This window comes from Polistes dominula, unplaced genomic scaffold (assembly GCF_049000335.1).
Source record: "Polistes dominula isolate Pdom_NZ unplaced genomic scaffold, Pdom_raw_medaka contig_28, whole genome shotgun sequence".
Taxonomy (NCBI): Eukaryota; Metazoa; Arthropoda; class Insecta; order Hymenoptera; family Vespidae; genus Polistes; species Polistes dominula.
The window spans coordinates 6,368,059-6,387,773 of record NW_028300879.1 but is presented as its reverse complement, the minus strand read 5'-3'; the positions used below and the strand labels follow the sequence as shown (position 1 = coordinate 6,387,773).

Here is a 19,715-nt window from a genome sequence, read left to right as displayed (position 1 = left end):
AGAAGGAGGTTTGGAAGAAGGGTGGAAGGAGGTTTCGATAGCTGACCACTCGACTCGATGCGGATTCCCTCTTGCTTTTGCCTCGTCCTTGGATGACCAGAGAGGGAGAGAGAGACTAAGAGTGAGAACGAGAAAAGAGAGTCTCTGAGTATTCGAGCGTGCTTGTGTGCGTACGATCTCTATGCGGGATGTTGGATCGCGTATCTCTTCGGGTCCCGGCTCCTTTTATTGAGTGTGGATGGCGGAGAAGCGATTCTCATGTTTTTACATCAAGGCAATTTTTCCATCTCGCCCCGTTACCTCCAAGAACACGGATCTTCCACGTTTCGGCCACGATCTTTTCTCTCTCTTTCTTTCTCTCTTTCTCTTTCTATCTCTTCCGCTTTGGTGATTCGATTGGACTTTCTTCGATGTCGTTCATCGCATACGCGACTCGAAATTCGAGGGTCACAAGAGTGTTTCTTTCTCAGAGGGATCTCGGGATGTAAGCGATGCCAGATTGCTTGCCTAAGCTCCTTAACGAGTTTCTGATCCCGTGGGAATCATGCCGCGAACGACGATCTAAGATCTTCGCGGTGTTTGTTGGTGATAATAACGAGGAAAACGAGACGATTTAGATGGCGGGAAGAACTAAGACGTAGACAGAATAAGAAATAGAGAGAGGGTGAGAGAGAGAAGAAAGGATTGAATTTATCGAAAATTCCTTTATTTTAATTCGCTCACCAAAGGGACAGACTAGAGGTTGCAACCATCCGTTATTAAGTCAGAGTAGTCTTTCTTTGCGCGAGAGTAACTCCAGTACTCAATATGTGTGCGCGAAAGCGTAAGCTTTAGGAAGGTCGAACGTTGGTCCAGAAGGTAGAGGATGATCGCTCGATCGGAGTCGTCGCTTGGTTGGCTCGCCCCCGCGTCGGGGTGTACGCTGAGCGAGCTCAGGGATTGGTCTAGGACGGTGGATGTCCGCGCTCTCTTCTCTCTCTCTCTCTCTCTTTCTCTTTTCTCTCCTCTCTTCTCTTCTCTTCTCTGATCTTCTCTTCTCTGCTCTTCTCTTCTCTTCTCTTCTCTTCCTCGGTGGCTTCATTATACGTTGACCTAAGAAAATCAAGCGCCCGCCTCTGCACCACCACTACCACCACCGTCGATGGCGGAGAGAACGGAGGTGGCGGTCCATCGAGTTGAGAGAGGAGAGAGAGAGAGAGAAATGCTGGAGGGAAGAAGAGTGCAGCGAACAACCGAAGCAGGTGCCCCAACATAACCTTCGTTCCTTCGGCATCGACGTAGATACACCGAGCCGGAGAACCACCTTGAGGGAGATGGAAAGAAGAAAGCGAGAGAGGGGTAACTCATCGCTTATGGATACTGATGACTCGCGCAATGAACTCAGACCGCGCTAAGGGTGGTAACGCTGCGGTAAACCCAATGCGCTCTTCCCTTCTCTTGTTTTCCACCCCCTATCTTTCTTTCTTACTCTCACTCACGCATTCTATGTATATACATATACATATATCTGTCTTTCCCCAGGCCGCTACTTCTCTTCCATCGTTTCCACGCGTTCTCTCTTTTTCTCCGTTCTTCGCTCAAGAGCGATCCTTCAATAACATTTTCCCTTCTCTTCTTCTCTTTATCCTTGTGAAGCTTCCCCGAGCTTTGCTCCTTCTGGAAAACGGCAAAAGCGGAATTTATCTTATCTCCTTGTATATATATGCCAGTTTCATTCCGTCGGAGAAGTTTCCTCTGATACGTACGAGCTCGACGATTAGATGTTGCCGGGCCGTCTCGAAGATCCATCAACCGAAGGACGTCATTTAGAGAGGGTAAGGAGAATCCTTGCGAAAAGCAACGAACGGGCGAGAGTTTATTCAACTACGTAGAATACCATTCTGTATCTCTCTCTCTCTCTCTTCTATCTTTTGGAAAAATAAACCGCGTTGACTGTAGAAAACAATAACGATTAAACGCAAGTATGCTCGGGAGATCAGAGAAAAAAGTCGTAAAAATAGTGCTCGTTCCGTTTTTCCTCCTCTTTTTCTTGTCGTTCGTTTCTATTATCTCACGTTAAGGGATGGTAAAAAGAGAAGGAACCGGGGGTGGTAGGATTCTAGAGGTTAGATTTATTTTCACTCTTCTATGGGCATTTTTTTATGGTCCCGCACGTGTTATAGACTTCTCGCACGCGTCCGATCCGCAACGCTCGCTAAAGAAGAGGACGCTCGGTCACGCGCACGTACGTAAGCGGGTGCCTCGACGAGACCGTTCGTATAATAAACCCATAAACACCCCTAGCGATACACGAGAAACGGAGTGGGAAAGCCGAACGTCCACCCCATGCAGCTTCGAAACGGTCGAGAGTCTAGGTAATACATAAAGTGCCCTCCTCCGCACAGTCGCCGCTAGAAAACGTCCCTTCGCGATACCGCGACTACGACGACCAAGAGAACCTCGCATCGATGAACTCTCCCCTTTCCTATTTTTCTTTTCCGTCCTTGCGTTCCTTCGCATATGAGTCTACGAGCCTATCAAGATTTAGCATCTTGACAAATAGTACACGCGCGCCCGTATTTAGCGTCTCGTGTGAAAGACCTACTCGTATTCTACAACGAAACAGCGTACGACCAAGAGAAGGAGACAGGAAAAGATAAGGGAATAAGGAAATTGATCAACGATGTAATCTCACTTATCTCCTTATAAGAGAAACTATTGAGTTGGGAAAAGTTATGAAGAATCCCTTTCTCCAAAATAATTTCAAGTTAATCGTTATCATTTGGAGTAACGTCGAGGAAGAGTATCGAAACGAGCATAAGATGTTTCATGCTTGATCATTTGGTTTTAAACGACCATAAGGCATCGTGCTTGTAAGCTTAATAAGACGTATACACGTATGCACGTTGGTCGAAACGACCTTGTGCTCGAAGGATGCTAATGCACGAGGTGAATAAGTAGTCGAGGAGAGTAGGTTTATACGTCCAAGGCGCACGCTGCACGTAGACAACAACGACGACGGTCGTGGGACTACGCCCGGAGAAAGAGAGAAATGAGAAAGAAATGAAGAGAAAGAGAGATAAAGATAGAGAAGGAGAGGGAATTCCTAAGCACCCGGACCGCGCGCGTTGCTTACCTGTGGTAATGTTTAAGCACTGCCGTAAGTACAAGACCTTAGCGCGCATCAAGGAAACAAACAGCAGGCGCGCGCAATATGAATTAAACATGCTGATTAATAATTAACAAGTTGCCGGCTCCTCGCGCGTATACCGGTAGGTGGGCGAGTTTACTCTTCGTCTCTCTCTCGTTCTCTCTCTTTCTCTGTTGCTCTCCCTCTCGAGTTATCCTTTCTCTTTTCTTAGCTCGGTCTTCCTCGTTCCGCTGGAACGAGCATACGCAACGTTTGATTAAATCTTATGATTCGACGATGCTCATGTTAAAACAGCTGTTCGAGATATCATGCAAAAAGCGTGATTTGTAATAAAGAGAGATACTGTATTTATAATATAGTCAATATAAGTCAGTGTATTAGTGAGAAGTCGGGTAAACTTTTAAATCGAGTTAAGAAAAAGGCTACAAAAGAATGGGGTGTGATTTCTTGAGTTTTTCATATTTTAAAAGGAATTCCCACGGAAAGTAGGATCGTAACTCGAGAAAGGAAAATAGGAATGATGATAAGGCGACTTTGTGAGGAAGTTGTTGGTAGTATCGGTCGAAGGAATAGGAGGGGATGTCCCTTCGCTAGTAGGAGCTTCATGTTTATTAATGTCCCGTACATCCGTCTATCGATTCGTCGTTTCACTCTCGTTCCCAGCGAGATAATGATACTGACCTATGCCAGCTGTCGCGAGCGCGCGAGCGGCCGCTTAAATGGCTTAACAGCGTGCACCGCGCGGCAAGATAACTGAAACAACGATCGAAACTCTTGACACATTGTCCGAATACATTATTGTAAATGTCGATGTATAGGTTGCTATCGACGACGCTGTTGGAAGACAGGAAGAGACGGCAAGTAGCATCGTCGTGAACGAAGCAACCAACTACTCTGTTCGCAGGTTCGATTTCTCGATCGGAGATAGCACGATACCCGATGTAATCGCGAGTACGGCTTACGAAGAAGAAAGAGCCTCGTTTCTATCAATTCTCGCACGCATTGCGGATAGCATACGATGGGTAGGGTGACGAGTTAAGGAAGTATAGTCTCGTAATGGCAGTAGCTATTTCCCCAACCGACGGAGGAGGAGGAGAAGGGCAAAGAGGGAAAGCGAGCCAACGAACGACACGAGAGCCGTGACGCTGTTGCTGTTGCTGTAGGGATTAATTAGCGATAAGGCTTCTAATGAGTGGCAGGTGAACGAGCGAAGGAAGGAAGGTAAGAGCGAAGAAACGCGCGAGCCAATGCACGTATACTTACTTTCTTTCTCTCTTTCTCTTTATTTCAAATAATTTGATAAAAAAAGAAAGACCTTAGCATTCTGTTTGATCGTGAGACTGTTCGAGCAAGAGTTAAAACTCCGTAAACAAAAAAAAATATTATAAATGTTACGTTATTATCACTATTATTAATTTCATTTAAATTCTAAATTAATGTAATATATTCTAAGTTAATTATGAATTCTACAGCACAACTAAATGATAGTTAGAAGGGCTCATATTTAAGGTAGATGCTAAGATAAAGATAACACGTATGTTGAATTTTCTAATATTTTACGTCGAAAAGACTAGAGAAAGGAGGTACTAGTTGGTTGTGTTTCGTGACGTTAGAAAAAAAAAAATTAAAAAGAGAAAAAGAAAAAGAAAAAAACAAGTGGATATACGTCCAAAGAGAGAAGAAGAAAAGAATAGAAAAGAACAATGGAACCTTGAAGCGTCCGCGAAGTGGATGCGGAGTGTGCGCGACGACGGTCGTTTGGAAGACACCTTAACAGGGCCGAGGAGTCACGTCCCGTGAATTGTGGGCCACGTGACAGAGGCGTGATCGAGGTGCGACGCGATGGAACAATGCCATCGGAGCTCTTCGAGGAGGAATGTCGTATGCCGCGCCCATCTTTTCTCGATCCGCGAAGGGCCTTTCGCGAGTCGAATAGACGACCTCTTCGTCGTCGAAATTACCGTTCGCGCAACCAATCGCTCGCTTAACGGGATTCGAAAGATTCCACGCGCTTCATTTCTCTTTCTCTCTTTCTTTCTCGTTTCTGACCGTTTGACACATTTTTTGAGCTTTGATTCGACCAATGAAAATAAAATAATATAGTCTATATCTTAAGAGTCAAATGACCTCAACGTTTTAGAACTAAATAGGTTCTTTCGATAAGGTTATTCATCCATTGTCATCGTGGATTGTTTACCACGATCGATTCTCCCTTTCTTTTCTTTTTTGTGATGGACCGTCGGAAAATAAAGTATATGGCAGTTTATATAGCTAGTAGCTTTGAGAATATATAGCTGACACCGTAAGTAGGTACGCCGTGCGTGTCACGTGCGTTATAAGAATGCGATAAGACGCGTGTCACGCCAGCACCGGCCCTGTACGAACAATGCAAAGTCGTTCCGTTTCGTTCCATTCCGAGAGACGTTGGTTGCCACGCCATTGTGTCGGGGCGGAGGTGATGTCGACTCGACCGATACCATACTCGAACTCCTTCGAGAACGAAGGAACGTCGCCCGGTGCGTGACCTTATTCCACTAAAATAAACGCGACTCGCATGCTGAATCGTCTAAACGCTGTTCGCGTGGAACACGGCTTTGGTCGGTCGGGTCAAGGTATTTACTCTGCTTCTTTTCTATCTCCGACTTGTCTATCTTAAACTTGTCTTTCTCTCTATATTCATCTATTTTTTCTTTCAAAGATCGTGGCGATACGACCCGTCGTACAGTTTGAACGTTTGCTAGAACTCTCAACTACAAACCAAATTCGATGCCATTTATTATTCGCTTTCGTCCATAAGCCGAATCGTACAGTACAGTTTTTTTACCTAGGTGGTGCAATTAAAGAAGGAAGCCTAGAAATTAGCGAGTAGCGAACATACGTAAGTATAGAGTTTGCTGAGGTACGAACGAGCTCGTGGCAGTAACTACGAGAATCAGGGAATGGTTCTAGGGTGAAAAAGAAAGAAATTAAAGACCTGAAGTGAAAGAGAGAAAGAGAGAGAAAGTACGTGGCTACTGAATATGCATGAGCGAAACGAAACGCGACGAGGACGAGATAAGGGCCGACTTATTTTTCCTGTCTTTCATTGTGTGCCTCATCCTTATATTATTTTGGCGCTAACTGCTACCGATAGTACCGGTAACACGACCAAAGATGGTACCATTTTACTTTCCTTTTCTTTTCCGATTTAAAATAGTAAATGTTAGAGAGAAAGAAAGCGAAAGTAAAAGAAACGCGTTTAAGTGGATTTACTTGGACGGCGATCTCTATAAACGGCGAGATCCGCGCGAATAAAATAAATGTCAAGTTCACGTTTCGCTGACAATTAAGGCCTATAAAACGGTAAGCCGCGCGACGGCCTTCCGCAGGCAGTCTCGCCAATGAATATTTTTATTTAATGCCCCATTAGCAGTGTGGCTCTCTTTCTCTCTCTGTTTTTCTTTTCCTTTTTCTCTCCCTCTTTCTGTTTTACTCAACGTTTATGTCTGTTCGTCCGCTTCGTAGCTTAATGGGAATTATCGTTGAGTTGAGTATCATGCTGACGCGTCACAGGAAATACTCTCGTGCAAACAAGTACAGAAAAATCCCAGAGATTTTCTTCGTGGTGAGAACGTAAAAGTTATAAACTTCTTTACATGATTTAATCAAACACAAACGTTATCAGTACAATCGAAAATTATGTTCATTTGGTAGATATGATTGGCATAGACATGAATAAGTAAACACCCGTTTTATAACTGCTTCCCGATAACAAACCATATTTCGCCCGTTCATCGTGAGAACTTTGGTAAAAGGTAATACTTTTTGCGTCGCAGAGCATAAAAAGTAGAGTATAAACTATAAATATAAATAACAAAGTAGCGGATATATAATGGGTACGAAAAAAAAAAAAAAGATAGATAAAATTGTCTGATATCTAGAGTATAACGGGTAATAGTGAAGAATATATTGTTCGTTGTTTTGCACGAAGGAATAGCTAGAAGATCCTTCGATCCTTTTCGTTCGATGAGGAAGTCGAAAAGCGCGTTCGTCGATTAGTATGCACCTTGTGACGTTGCCGTGAGCCCTGCGGGTTGTGTGTCCTTAACGTGCGACGACGCGTTGTACGTCGGTCAGAACTCACTTCCTCTTTCCCGCGATGGCCGATCAGAAAAAACAGAATCATGAATATGCATCGCGCAGAGCCAGCTACGACGACCGTTTGTCGGGCCCTTCGCACCCGGCTCGAAGGGATCGACCAAGGGGATACCTACCGTTTCTCCAATTGCAAAGCGGACTTGGAAAAAGATGGAAATAACTGAGAAAAAAAAATATCGACGTTCATCTTGTGTGAGCTAGCTCGGCAGGATCTAGGATTTGTAGGAAAAGGTCCGACCAGTTCAGCGAGGAAAACGAGTCGAGTTTGCGGCTGGCGGTACGTGAATTCTAGCAGGAAGGAAACGCGAAATAAATATAGCGAGCGTACCGACAGAGAGAGAAAGAGAGTCTACACGCGGGTAGAGAGACCGGACAAAGTCCGGGAGTGGAACTGGAACTGGACGGCAGTCCGGCCAGAAAGATACATATTTTTAAATATTTTAGTCACGGTCCGCAATCGCCTCGTCACGCAGACTTGCCACCTACTGCCTGCTACCCATTACGTACCCGCTACTTACCAGCTACGCGCCTGGCCATTGCCGTTGTACGCCTATTTCTCTCTTTCTCTCTTCTATTTTACCGTCTCTTCCTCGCGCCAAGCTCGTTTGTTCTCTCTATTCGCCCGTTATTGTCTCCAAATTACAATTCGACGATCTGCGATCGTCGATAGTGACGGGAATTTGGCTAGGGACGAGAATTTACCAAGTTGCGATAGTACTTTACTTTGGACTTTTTTCTAAAACATATTTTTACGAGCATAAAATACTAATTTTACGGACTCGTGAAATAGCTAATGGTAGAGATGCGCTCACTCGGAACAATACAACCTTGAGGTTGTTTAACTACTTTTGCCATAATATCGATAATTACTATATAACCGAACTCGATCGTAAATATTTCTATTATTAGTTATATAGAGTTGTTAAACACGATAACGACGCAAATGGTGTCAAGTAGATCAACCGATATCGATTTTATTCAATAAACACGCGTTATTATGTGTTTTATTTAAATGCATAGACGCTTTTTTTATAGACGCTTAAGATTATCGAACGTTTTGACGGCAATTTGTTCCCTTCCATACGGTAACGAAATGGCGACGTTCCATTTTTTACTATATGGAGAACTGGTTGACACCGGAAGTTCGTCGCAGCCATCTTGTGCAGAACAACGTACGCGAACGTCTGCGACCCTACGACATGGCCGCGCGATTCTTTTGTGTTGCCGCTCTGCTGATCAGGTACTTTTGCCTCCTCTTCGTTCTTTTTCTTCCAGTTTATTTTCCGCTCCACATCAGCTGCAACACTCTTACACTCTTACTTGCTTGGCTGGAACTTGTTTTATCGAGAGTGCAGAAATAATTCAAAAAAATAATCGAACAAGATTGAAAATGTCGCAAAAGTTCAATGTTGTTGCAAAGAGAGAGCGAGCAGCCAAGTATTTAACGAGTAGACGCATCATTAAGGGATGGGACTTGGTGGATGTCTAGCTGACTGGTAAGGCTGCCAACCTGCCTAGGGAAGATGGTGGGTGGGTGTACCGCGGTGGAAATGAAGGCACCGTGCCTGGAAAAATGCGAGCCTCCGTCTCCCCGCATATATTTCCATACATCAAGCCGACTTTGGTCGTCGGAGTGCGGGCGTGAACGCGAACGAAAGTGTGCCCAGCCAAGGCAACCGCACCACCACCACCACCACCATCACCATCACCATCACCGTCTGGAGGAAACTGCTAGAGGAAGGAAGAAGGAAGGAAAAAGGGACGGAGGGTGATGTGGATAAGGGGACCAACGGTATAAATCCAACTAATTAGACGAGGAAAAACCGCAGATTAATTACCCGTCGCCTTCCTTTCCATTCCTCCGTATCCGGATACGCGGCGTGGCTAACCACGGAAAACAATTTTTCACTCTAGTCCACTCTCTCTTGATTCTTTCCCAAAGAATTTTTTATTCGATGAAAAGTTTGACTAAATTACTACTCGGTTATATCAATGAACAATGTTTCGAGAAATCTAGTGATTTTGTAATTTACTTCAAAGAAAAAGAAGGAGAGAGGAAGAGGGTTCGTTTGAATACTCGAAAAAAACCGGTTAAAGAGAAAAGAACGTTCAATGTCTTGCTGGAGTGATTTCTTCTTTCTTCGTTCTCTCGCTAGCAAGTGTAGTAGTAGACGCAACGTTGCCTTCAGAAAATGCTGATCTCTGCGTGCGAATAAAAGGCTCGCAGTGCACACTTGCAAGGCAAATACTGGAGCGAAAGCAAAAGTAAGATGACAGAAGCGGAAGATCTGAGAGGGTCGTTACACACAAACGGTTATATTCTTAGTAGAGAGATACACGTATACACGGGGACGTATATGCGTAGATATATGCATGTAGCTACACTGTGTAGTAGGTAGGTGCAGAAGCTTTCCCGTGGTGCGGAGTGTTTGCGAGCTGTTCGAAAGCTCTCGGGTTCCATGAAGCCGTACGCGACGCGGGGAATGGAAGAACGGATGGAAGAACAGGATGGAAGGATGGAAGGCTGAAATGCAGATTTGCCGCGACTCTCGAGCATCGAAAGCGCCTCTTCGGTCCTGCTTACCTACCTCCCTGCTTGCTCCGCTCTCACGCCTCCTACGGCACCTTCCTCTGCGGTCCTTCTCGAACCTCTCTTCTCTCACCCTGTCGACGCTTTCCATCGCGCCTCCATCCGAAGCTCGGATTTACTTAGCGCTTAGACTCACTTTCCACTTTCCACTTTCCACGAGGCAACCCATGTGAGAGAGCAACGAAATCGCGAGGACGATATTATCTTCTTCTTCCTTATTCTCTTCCTTTTCTATCTTCGTCAAGAGAAATTGACATAGGCTACGAAATCTTTCTCAATTCTACGGGTTTTTTCCCTTACGTTTTCTTACTTACTCTCTTTCCTTCTGCGTCGACGTAAATTCTAATAATTCATTTTATGGAAATAAGAATAAAGAAAGGAAGAAAGAATATACGGGACGAGACAGCATATTTTTCGGAAAATTTAGCGTCGCCGATTCGGGCCAATAAATCAAACTGACCAGTTGGGTGGTAGAGCTTAGAGGATACCGAGACGGAGCAACGCATCTCCATATCGAGATTCTTTAGCATATAGAGTATAGCTTGCACAACCCCTCGGACGACGCGGGAGTTAGTTCGAAGAAGAAATAGAAGAAGAAGAGGAAGAAGAAGAAGAAGAAGAAGAAGAAGAAGAAGAAGAAGAAGAAGAAGCGCGAGCCAATGGCGCCCTTTTCTCATCCACCCTTGCCTACTCGATGGACCGCGAGAGACGGTTCGTTGAGACGGTTCGTTGTTTTACGAGGTAGCTTGCTGGCTAGAAGGGGCAACTTAGATGGGGTGTTGGAGAAAAGACGATGCTGGTGCTGGTGGTGAAGGTGGGGTTGGAGGTGGAGGTGACGGCGGCGGCTGCTTGACTGAATAAAAATTATGGAATATGTTGCATATAAAGTAAGTGAAAAACAGACCAAGATGATGAATTACCGCGGCAACAAGAAGGGGGGTGGCGTAGATAACGGGCAACGCCATCGATCACGAGCATGGCCAGCAATGACGCGACCTCTTTTCCAAGCGTCCTTTTTCCTTCCTCATCGCCTAGCCATCGATTTTTCATCTTTTCCTTTGCTCGCCTTATTCTCGATTAAAGTTGAAAAAAGAAAAGAAAGAGGACGGAGAACGGTGCGTGTATATAATTTCTTGGCAGGCCCGGTGCTTCGGTTCGCTAGTCGTGTCATCGTCACCGACGCCGTGTTGTTGTTGTCGCCGCTTAGAGATATATCAGTAGCCCGAAGGCTTCGCTTCGTTTCGGCGTTTTTCCACCGATAGCTGTCCTCGAGGGTCGGCGTGACGGTTACAGTCACGGTCTCTCCCCTTCTTCGAAGAGTACCGGTGGACACGAGCATCGCGACGAGCAAAGCCTCTTTTTTAGATCGTATCGGGGAGGTCACGGTGCTTATGCGCCTGCCGCTAACATATTTTTAAGTAGCCAGCGATAGCGTCTCCGCTGGCGATCTAACCATGGTGTGGACTGTAAATTGAGAAAGTAAGAGAGGAAGTAAGAGAGGAAGAGGGCCAGCGGCTGACCGATACGATAGCGAGAACGGTAAACACGAAGAGAAGAACGAAGGTGCAGGTACGCGTATACTTTGAACGAGGCACCTGTCCTGCAAGGTGTTTCTTCTTTACTTCTTCTCATTCTATCGTTTCTTCATTCGATCGTCTTACCTTCTTTAAACATCTACGTACATTTTTTCATCTAGACTAATTGTAAGTGAAGCTGCAAAATATAGGTATAATCATAGAGAATAATGTTTTTGCATTTTTATTATATTCGTGTGTCTTGTGTGGAGTTTACCTATGAGAAACATGTACATAAGTATAGATAAAAACATTGTGAGGATAAGGTAAAGACGGACAGTGCTTGGGCGGGCATTGAACGCAGGTGAAGACTCGCGAGAAAGCAGGTGGACCAACGATCTTTGACGTTGACCTCCGGAATGAGGGAGTGAGAGAGCGGGAAAGAGGAGCGTCGATCGCGGAGGATCCCAAGGAAACGTACGGCTGCCTTGAAACGCAGCTGCGCTTTATCGTGTTCACCAGAACACGATGCACGCGATTCCTCTTTACCACCTTCCGTTTCTTCTCTCTTTTCTTTATACGTATGCATATCTATGCAGAATGACCAACGTCGTACCAAGAATGATCAACGGTCATACATTTTATTGCTTGTTGAACGTGGGAATTACAATTATTATACAAAACGATTATCTGAACGGTCAGTATATTATTCTTTCCAATTGGGACTCTTCCTTCCTTTCCGATAGGAATATCTTGAGCTTCGAGCTCGGAGGAAGAGGATAACTTACAAGATTTCTGTTTTACCTCCATATTCAAGCGAGAGGAAAGCACGGAGGGCCAAGTAGATTTCTGTAGATACGAGCTTGCAAGCTTTCGATCACCACCGGCGGTACACAGCGCCTTGACTTTCGTACGTTGTCTGGGTCGAAAGCTCTCTCTCCCGAAAGCATTGTTTAAGCGATCCCTTCTTTATCGGCCACCATTCTCGTGTGCTATTTTTCTCTTGTCCAAACTAATTCTTAGATCTAGAAAAAGAATTTGAGGTTGATTCGATCGAAGTTGTCTCCTTCAAGAGCTTTTGTTCGATATATCGAATTCTTTAGCTCCAATGGCTTTTTGATATTCGGCGCGAGTCACGCGCATCAGACGACCTCGTCGCGTGTGAATGAAATTCAAGAATTCAAGACAGGTTGCGCTCGTTCGCTCACTTGCTCTACGTCGGAACACGCTGCTTGGATTGTCTTCGGCAAGTCGTTCTTGTAGGATGGATAACAAGGAGGACGTGAATCGACGTTAGAGAATAGTAGAATGAACGGTGGAACGCAGTGGAGAACGTGGGAAGATCCCGCGGGAAAGTCGCTCGTGAAAGAGTCGCTCGCGGAAGAAACGTCCTCACTCTATCTATACATTATGATATCTTCTAATCTCGTTTTCAATTGGCAAAGGCGGCAGCGATAGGAATCGCGTCGATCGAAGAACCGCAACCAGCAGAGTTCGCGTTCTAGCAGAGTTTGGGAGGTGGTGACGGGCCCGTAGGGAGGAAGCAGCGGGTGATTGATTTTTGTCGTGGCTTTGGCCAAAGCTATCCGCTCTAGCGCTCGTATAGTGCGTCTATCCGCGATTGTGCGGACTTCAGGCGGTGGTGCGAGCGTCGCGACGCCCTTCACCGATTGGCGGTTACCGTCCCCAGGGGGCGGCGCTAATCATCGGACCGTGCACCGCACATCGTGAGTCTCCGCGCTACTCGCTTCGAAAGCACTCTAGCGTGCATCTCTGCTTCCGAGCACGCACACGATCTCATCTAGTGCGCGCGCGCACGCACGTGCGAGAAACAGGATGTAAACCATGGACTATGACGCTTTGCCAAATTGATATGAAGAGAACTTCGTTTTCATCGTCTTCTAAGAGTTAAATCGTGAGAAAAGAGTCGAACGACCGCCAAAGACTTTCAACCCAAATACAAACTTTAATGCTTGTCCGATGGCTTATCTCTGGTAGTCTTGATTTACGACGTAATGTTCTTTTCTACTATACCAACATTTCCATATCAATAAATAAGAGGATGAGTACAAGGCTCGCGATGAACGTTGCATGGTGACGATGAAACCCGATAAATCGCGAATAAAATAAACATGTTTACGTCTATCAGTTTCGTCGAAGATGACAAAAATTTAATCTCAATGTTTATTTTGGAAGTGAAGGAAGAGGAAGCGAAATAAGGAGACGAAGATAAGGAGGGGAAAAATTCGGTAATGCTGATGGTGGATTGACAGAAGGTGTACAATAGTGGATGGAAAAGGGAATGTGGGTTCTTGAATAAGGAGACGAGGAGGGGATGGAAAAAGAAGCCTTCGCACTTGGACGTCGTCTTCATCGTTGTTCTCGTCGTCGTTTTCTTCGTCGTTTTCTTCGTCATTCTCCCCGTCGTTCTCTTCGTCGTCGCTGTCGCGGAACGAAGAGAAGAGTAAAGATAGATAGAGAAAGAGACTCGCTCGCAACGTAGGAGGGACCAATGGTCATGCGCGGGTGTGCCGCGACACCACGGCGACCTTCTGGCCACCTCCAGAAACAAAATGGCTACCTTATTTCTCGGTATCGCCAAGAGATGGCGACAAATCCACCTCTACTCGAGAGGAGAGAGATAGAGGTAGAGATATAGATAGAGATAGAGATAGAGATACACAGAGAGAAAGAGAGAGAAAGAAAGAGAAAGAAAGAGAGTAGTATGAAAGAGAGAGAGAGAGAGAGAGAGAGAGAGAGAGGAGAGAGAGAGAGAGTGAGAAAGAAAGACATAGAAAAGAGAAAGAGATGTATAATGCTCGAGACGTACCTGTTTCGTTCTCGTCGTCATCATCGTCGATGGATATTCCAGAATCGTGCGAGACTAGCTTTTTAAAATTCTTTTCTCGTTTCTTCTGTCTTCTTTTCACCTCTTTCCTTAGCAATTCAAGGGCAGAAACGTATTGTACCAAAGTACGTTCTGTCGCGTGTTAATCCGATTATTTCTATCAACAGAATTTACAGAGATCAAAATCGCAACTATCACGAGATTTCGACAAGGATTTTTTAAACTTTTATCTTAAAGTTGATTTATTTATCTCTTGCAATATATATACTTATTTCATGTACAGAGTGTTTAAAAATACTTTTTGATAATTTATTTACAAGAACGTTTACTATCTTTCTTGATTTCCACAAGCTAGAAAAATATAAAAAAGTCACGCTATCTCTGATTCAGGTGAATAAGAAAAAATTGGATCGAAAAGCTATTGGAGCATTAGGAGTACGATTCTATGAATTCTTCTGTACATCGAAGACGTTTTTCGTCAGCTGCTGGAAAATTTGGCGAGAGCTGGCGTAGACATTGATTGGCGAGCGTTGAGAGAAGGTGAGGTGGCAGAGGGAGTATGAGAGGGTGAACACAGAGAGAGACCACTGTGTGCGACCGCGCTCTGTACAGAGAGAGAGAGAGAGAGAGAGAGAGAGAGAGACAGAGAGAGAAAGAAAGTTTATGAGAGGGAGAGAGTGAAAGGGAAAGAGAGTGAGAGAGAGAGAGAGAGAGAGAGAACGGTCGCCTCGCGCGACTCGATGTTTTTGGGACGGTAGATAGGAGACGGAGAGTTCTCATGCATATTCAACGGCACTCTCAACTCCTCCGTTACAGGAGGGAAAGAACCACCCTCGCGCGCTCCTCCTGGTGTACCCCTCGACCCCTATATCTCGCGACAGAGAGAAAGAGATGGAGACAGAGCGACGGCCGCGCTCGGATAGATAGATAGGCCCTCGCAGGGGTATGCGACGGGGTTGAGGAATGGGTGGGTTGAGAGATAGACAGGCGGACAGCGCGAGAAGGTGTGAGGGAGAAGAAGAACGCGATGACGGAAGAGTAAGGGAGTCTGTAGGGGTGCTCACGGTTTCCTTCATATTCCAAATTTGTCTTTCATCGCAAAGTAAGAGAGAAAGAAAGAAAAATACAGAACAAAAAAAGTTTAGACAAAGCAATGTATGATGTAAGCAGTATAGAATTATACAAAAAGAGTGATCTCATAGAAAGGGCTAATGATTCGTGCAGGTCCGCCTTGACCTCGCGTGGGCCTTGATTTTACGGAACCGATAAGATAGGCAGGCGCTACCGTCGACAATGGTCGAAGACGGCAACGAAGGAAGGAAAGGTCCGAGTATTTTACTTCACGGTGTCCTCCAAAAATCAAGTCTTTCACACAATGTCGCTAAACCGATCGATTTTTCTCTTCCTCAATGAAAAATTTATTCTCGAAAAAGTTCCCTGATCTAACGAGAGAAAGAGAGAGAGAGAGAGAGAGAGAGAGAGAGAGAGTAAGAACAACTCGTATTTCTCGTTTTTTGCTTGAAAAATTCCGATCTCGTGAAATGGGAGGAGAGTACAGCGACGATAAATTCCGCGTGGAAAATTTCGCGGTTGAGAACTGCGGAAGCATCGACTGTATGGCTGGGAGAAGAAAGAAAGAGAGAGAGAGAGAGAGACGAAAGATGGCTTCTCCAGGGATTGATATCCCTCGTCTTCCCCTTTGATATCCACCGGCGTACTAGAAAAGCTCCTCCGTTCCTCTTCCCCTTCTCCTTCTCCTCCTTATTCTCCTTCTTCTCCAACCCTCGATACCAAAGTCTACCTACATACCGGTCTGCGCACCCTTGTTCACCCCTCTCGACACCTCCACTCTTCCTTTTGTACTCGGAAGACAGATCGAAGCACCCTGTTTACACTGGGACGCGATGATTTGCCAAATTAATTAGTTTGCCCCACCTCCGCATCTTCTTCTTCTTCTTCTTCTTCTTCTTCTCCTCTTCCTGTGACTTTGTCGATCTTTCTCTGGAGCTTTCTCTCCAACTCTAGTTTACGTCGTATTCGAAAGGCAAAAAGCAAAGCGAGAATAATCTTAGCCACGAAGAGAAGAAGCAATAATAGTTTTTCGTTAACGACTCGCGAGGGAAGACGACTGGTACGGTTTATTCCTAGTAAGACTTTCCTGCACGCATCGTTTGATTCGTAGAAGAGAAAGATGAGAAGACAAAAAGGAAGCAGAAAGCGTTATCCGATAAACTTTGTTTCAAAGCTAAGGATCTTCTCTAAAGAAATTTTAAAAGAAGAAGAAGAAGAACGAGGTGGAAGTTGAAGTTGGCGAAGGCTCGTAAAACGTAAGGTGGAGGATAAGGTTTCTTTTTCGCGTTGGGTCTGGATCGCATCTTGGACTCTTAAAAATTTCAATGCATTTGAGAAAGATTGCAGAAGTAGAAACCGACGAAATGAAATTAAACGGGTCCTTTTTTCGGGCTCTGTTTCCGTCAACTTGATAAAAACGAGTGTGGACATCCGGCACTGGCGTTTGTGAAGAGTTGAAGCAAGAGGGCGGGGTCGAGGACTCGAGGAAAGAAAGAAAGGTAGGGAGGGAGGGAGGGAGGGAGGAATATACGACGAGTTCCTCTCGTTAATGCTTCGCGTTTCCGCGCGAACGAATGCATCCTCGGGCCGCGGAGGTGAGACCGAGCAACGGCAGGAGCCCTTTTAATGGCTATCCTAAAAAAAATGAAAAAAGAAAAAAAGAAAGAGATGAAAGATGAAGAAGACTCTGTCTTTTTCTTTTCTTTTCGACTGGTAGCTTTCGTCTTCTATCGCGCTTTCGGAGAACGAAATCGATAGCAGTCGAGGAGGAAGAGGAGGACGAGGAGGAGGAGGAGGAGGAGGAGAAGGAGGGCACGTACGATGGTGGAAGGAAGGGAAAGTAGAGTGAAGAGAAGCAGAAAGAACGGGGGTGATAGACAGAGAGAGAGAGAGAGAGAGAGAGAGAAAGAGAGAGAGAGAAAAAAGAGTGAGAACGGCCTGGGAAACGAAAGAGAGGAAGGAGTGGCGCCTCATATTTTGCTCATTAGCGTCAGCATCGTCGTCAGCGTCGAGACGCCCTCACTTCTCTCTGTTAAGGGTGAGGTGGCAGAGAAAGAGAAAGAGAGAAGGAGGAGAGAGAGGAACCATCCATCATCATGTCCTCTCGCCCTTCTTCTCGCTCTACTCCATCTCGTGCGCGCGCTACGTACCCTCCACTAGGCTCTCTGTCCTCGCAAACTCCGACGACGAGCGATCATCGACGATATTAATTTTTGTTCTTTCTTTCTAAGGAAATGACACAGCTTTTCTAGTAGAGAAAAATGGCAAAGGAGAGGTAGTCGAACTTACCTCTAGCTAGCAGCTACCTACTTTCGCATGAAATCCGTTTTTAGCGACAGATCGTAAAGCGATTTATGTGTACGACCAGCTGTAACGTCGATAGTAAACGGTAAACGCAAGCGGTGCTCCGCTCGAACCCTCGTAGCGGTTAGTTGCCGCGTAAAGGACTTTATTACCCGTACAACATTGCGTGCCACCTAGTTACGCTTCAATAGAAAAATCATAAACAGCCCTTTTTCCTTTCGGATTTTTTTTTCGTCTTCCAAGTTGACTTATTTACGAGTTTGATTTATTCCTTTCATTATTCATACTCCATTTTAGAACAGAGAGATGTTTCACCGAAATGCTGTCACTCACAACTCTCAAATTTCGCCATAAACACGACTAGCTGTCAATGTCGTAACCCACACACGACACAAATGGTGTGGGATAATGTATCTTGACAAACAGGTTGTCATGTAAGAGAAATTCTAAGCATTTGCGATCTTCTCGTATCGTCGTAGGCTTTTTATTAATCTTTGGTTTCCTTCAAATGAGTAATCTAAAGAACTCTTCTTCAAAAATCCCTTCCTCCTACTTTTTGTTAGAGTAGAAATAAAGTGAATCAGAATTTTCGCTAAACTCGCATTAGCAAAAGAAAAAAAAAGTAGAAGCTGTTGGTCGATTTTATGTCGTTTAAAGGAAAGCGACCGGAACACACCTACACTTAACACGCTGACCCCTCAAGAATGGGGACGGTTCCAAAGAAAAACCGCTTTAGAATTCATTAAGATAAGATATACCGGTATATCTTGAAATTGCGGCTAGTATTATGTAACTATATCGCTGCAAATAAAGTTGACAGAAGCGAAAACTCTTTGGATGTCTTGCTTATAGTTATATTTTAAATATTATGATGTAGAAGTAAGTAAAATACTCTTTGCTCTAATTTTATTCTGAAAGATAAAGAATGTCGGCAAAGTCAACCATCTCCTGGTCGAACAAGGAAATCGAATGAGATGAGAAAATCGTGAAGGAAGAATCCAAAAAGTAAGAATAAGAGAATAGTGAGAGAAAAAGAGAAAAGAGAGAAAAAGAGGGTAGAGGGACGGAGGAGGAGAGAGAGAAAGAGAGAGAGAGAGCGAAGGATTTTGGAGTGGGCAGCGGGGCGCGTAGAACGAGCAGTGACAGAACGAGATGGAGTGACTAAAGGGGGGACGAATGCGCTGGAATGGGATGTATACCTAACTCTCTTTCGCGGAAGAAGGGGCGTATAGAGACACTGTGCCCATGGAAACGCGCAAGCGCCTTTCACTGAATACCCTCCGGCCCTTCGACGTGTCCCCTCCTTCCCATCTCTCTTTCTCTCTCTCTCTCTCTCTCTCTCTCTCTCGTTTCACTCTCTGTCACTCTCACTCTCTCTCACTGTTCTTCCACTCTCTCGTCCACGGTCTAGCTTCGACTCTTCGCGACGGTCTACATGCCATCCCTCATGGCGGCCCTTACCCCTGTAATACGCATTAAACACCTCATAGCTTCTAAGCTAGTATTTTGCTCGGCTCACGTGTGTTTAACCTTCGACCATAGTCGCCGATCTTCGCTATTTTCGAATCTTTCAATCTCGATTTCGATCTCTAAAGTTGATTTTTCAAGATCGATGCCAACTGTTGGTATACGTCATAACGATTGTGTATATCTTAATAGAATCTTAAACCGATTTGAATAGTTGGCAAAGAGTAAGGGTCGGTTGTTTTATCTTGCGATGACAAGCGCGGCTATATCTCATGTAATATGGCAAGGTGTGTCTGTATATGGTAAGAATCGATACTTAGAGTTTTTCAAAATAAACTTAAGAGCGATCCTCGGCAGTATCGGCAATTAGTCGATGGCCGTGCTTGATTTGCCGAAGAAGTTGATCTTTCTACGTGACGCAAGTTTTTTCGCGGCGCCTCTGAGGAAGACGAGAAAAATAGATACTCGGTTGCTCAGTAGCGGCAACCGATTTATTAACGATCGTTTTTATTTGGAGCGCATAAAAGTGAGACCGCACAGAACGGAGAACCTTCTGACACCATCGACCTAACTATGAATGAATTTTTCCATGAAGAGAAGTTTACAGATCGTAGAACGGAAGCTTAGCGCATCAAGAAAAGGAGAAGGAGGAAA

General features: G+C 45.0%; 1 protein-coding gene across 11 annotated transcripts in view; it reads right to left on the bottom strand.

The window, feature by feature from the left end:
* The window catches only part of LOC107068774 (uncharacterized), an 82,070-nt gene that overhangs the window by 38,805 nt on the left and 23,550 nt on the right, over positions 1-19,715 (bottom strand). For 5 of the 11 annotated variants that reach the window (XR_016176291.1, XR_016176278.1, XR_016176282.1 and 2 more), the window contains exon 2: positions 14,202-14,376. The exons of 2 other annotated variants lie outside the window; for them this stretch is intronic. Coding sequence is in view for 2 of the 9 variants with exons in the window: in XM_089171557.1 (XP_089027683.1) it covers positions 14,202-14,225 (24 nt within the window). In the remaining 7 variants the exon portion in view is untranslated. Of the gene's footprint in view, positions 1-1,518; positions 1,657-12,353; positions 13,932-14,201; positions 14,377-19,715 lie in introns of those variants that run through there. 4 more of the 11 variants (XR_016176288.1, XR_016176269.1, XR_016176283.1 and 1 more) reach the window with 4 other exon arrangements.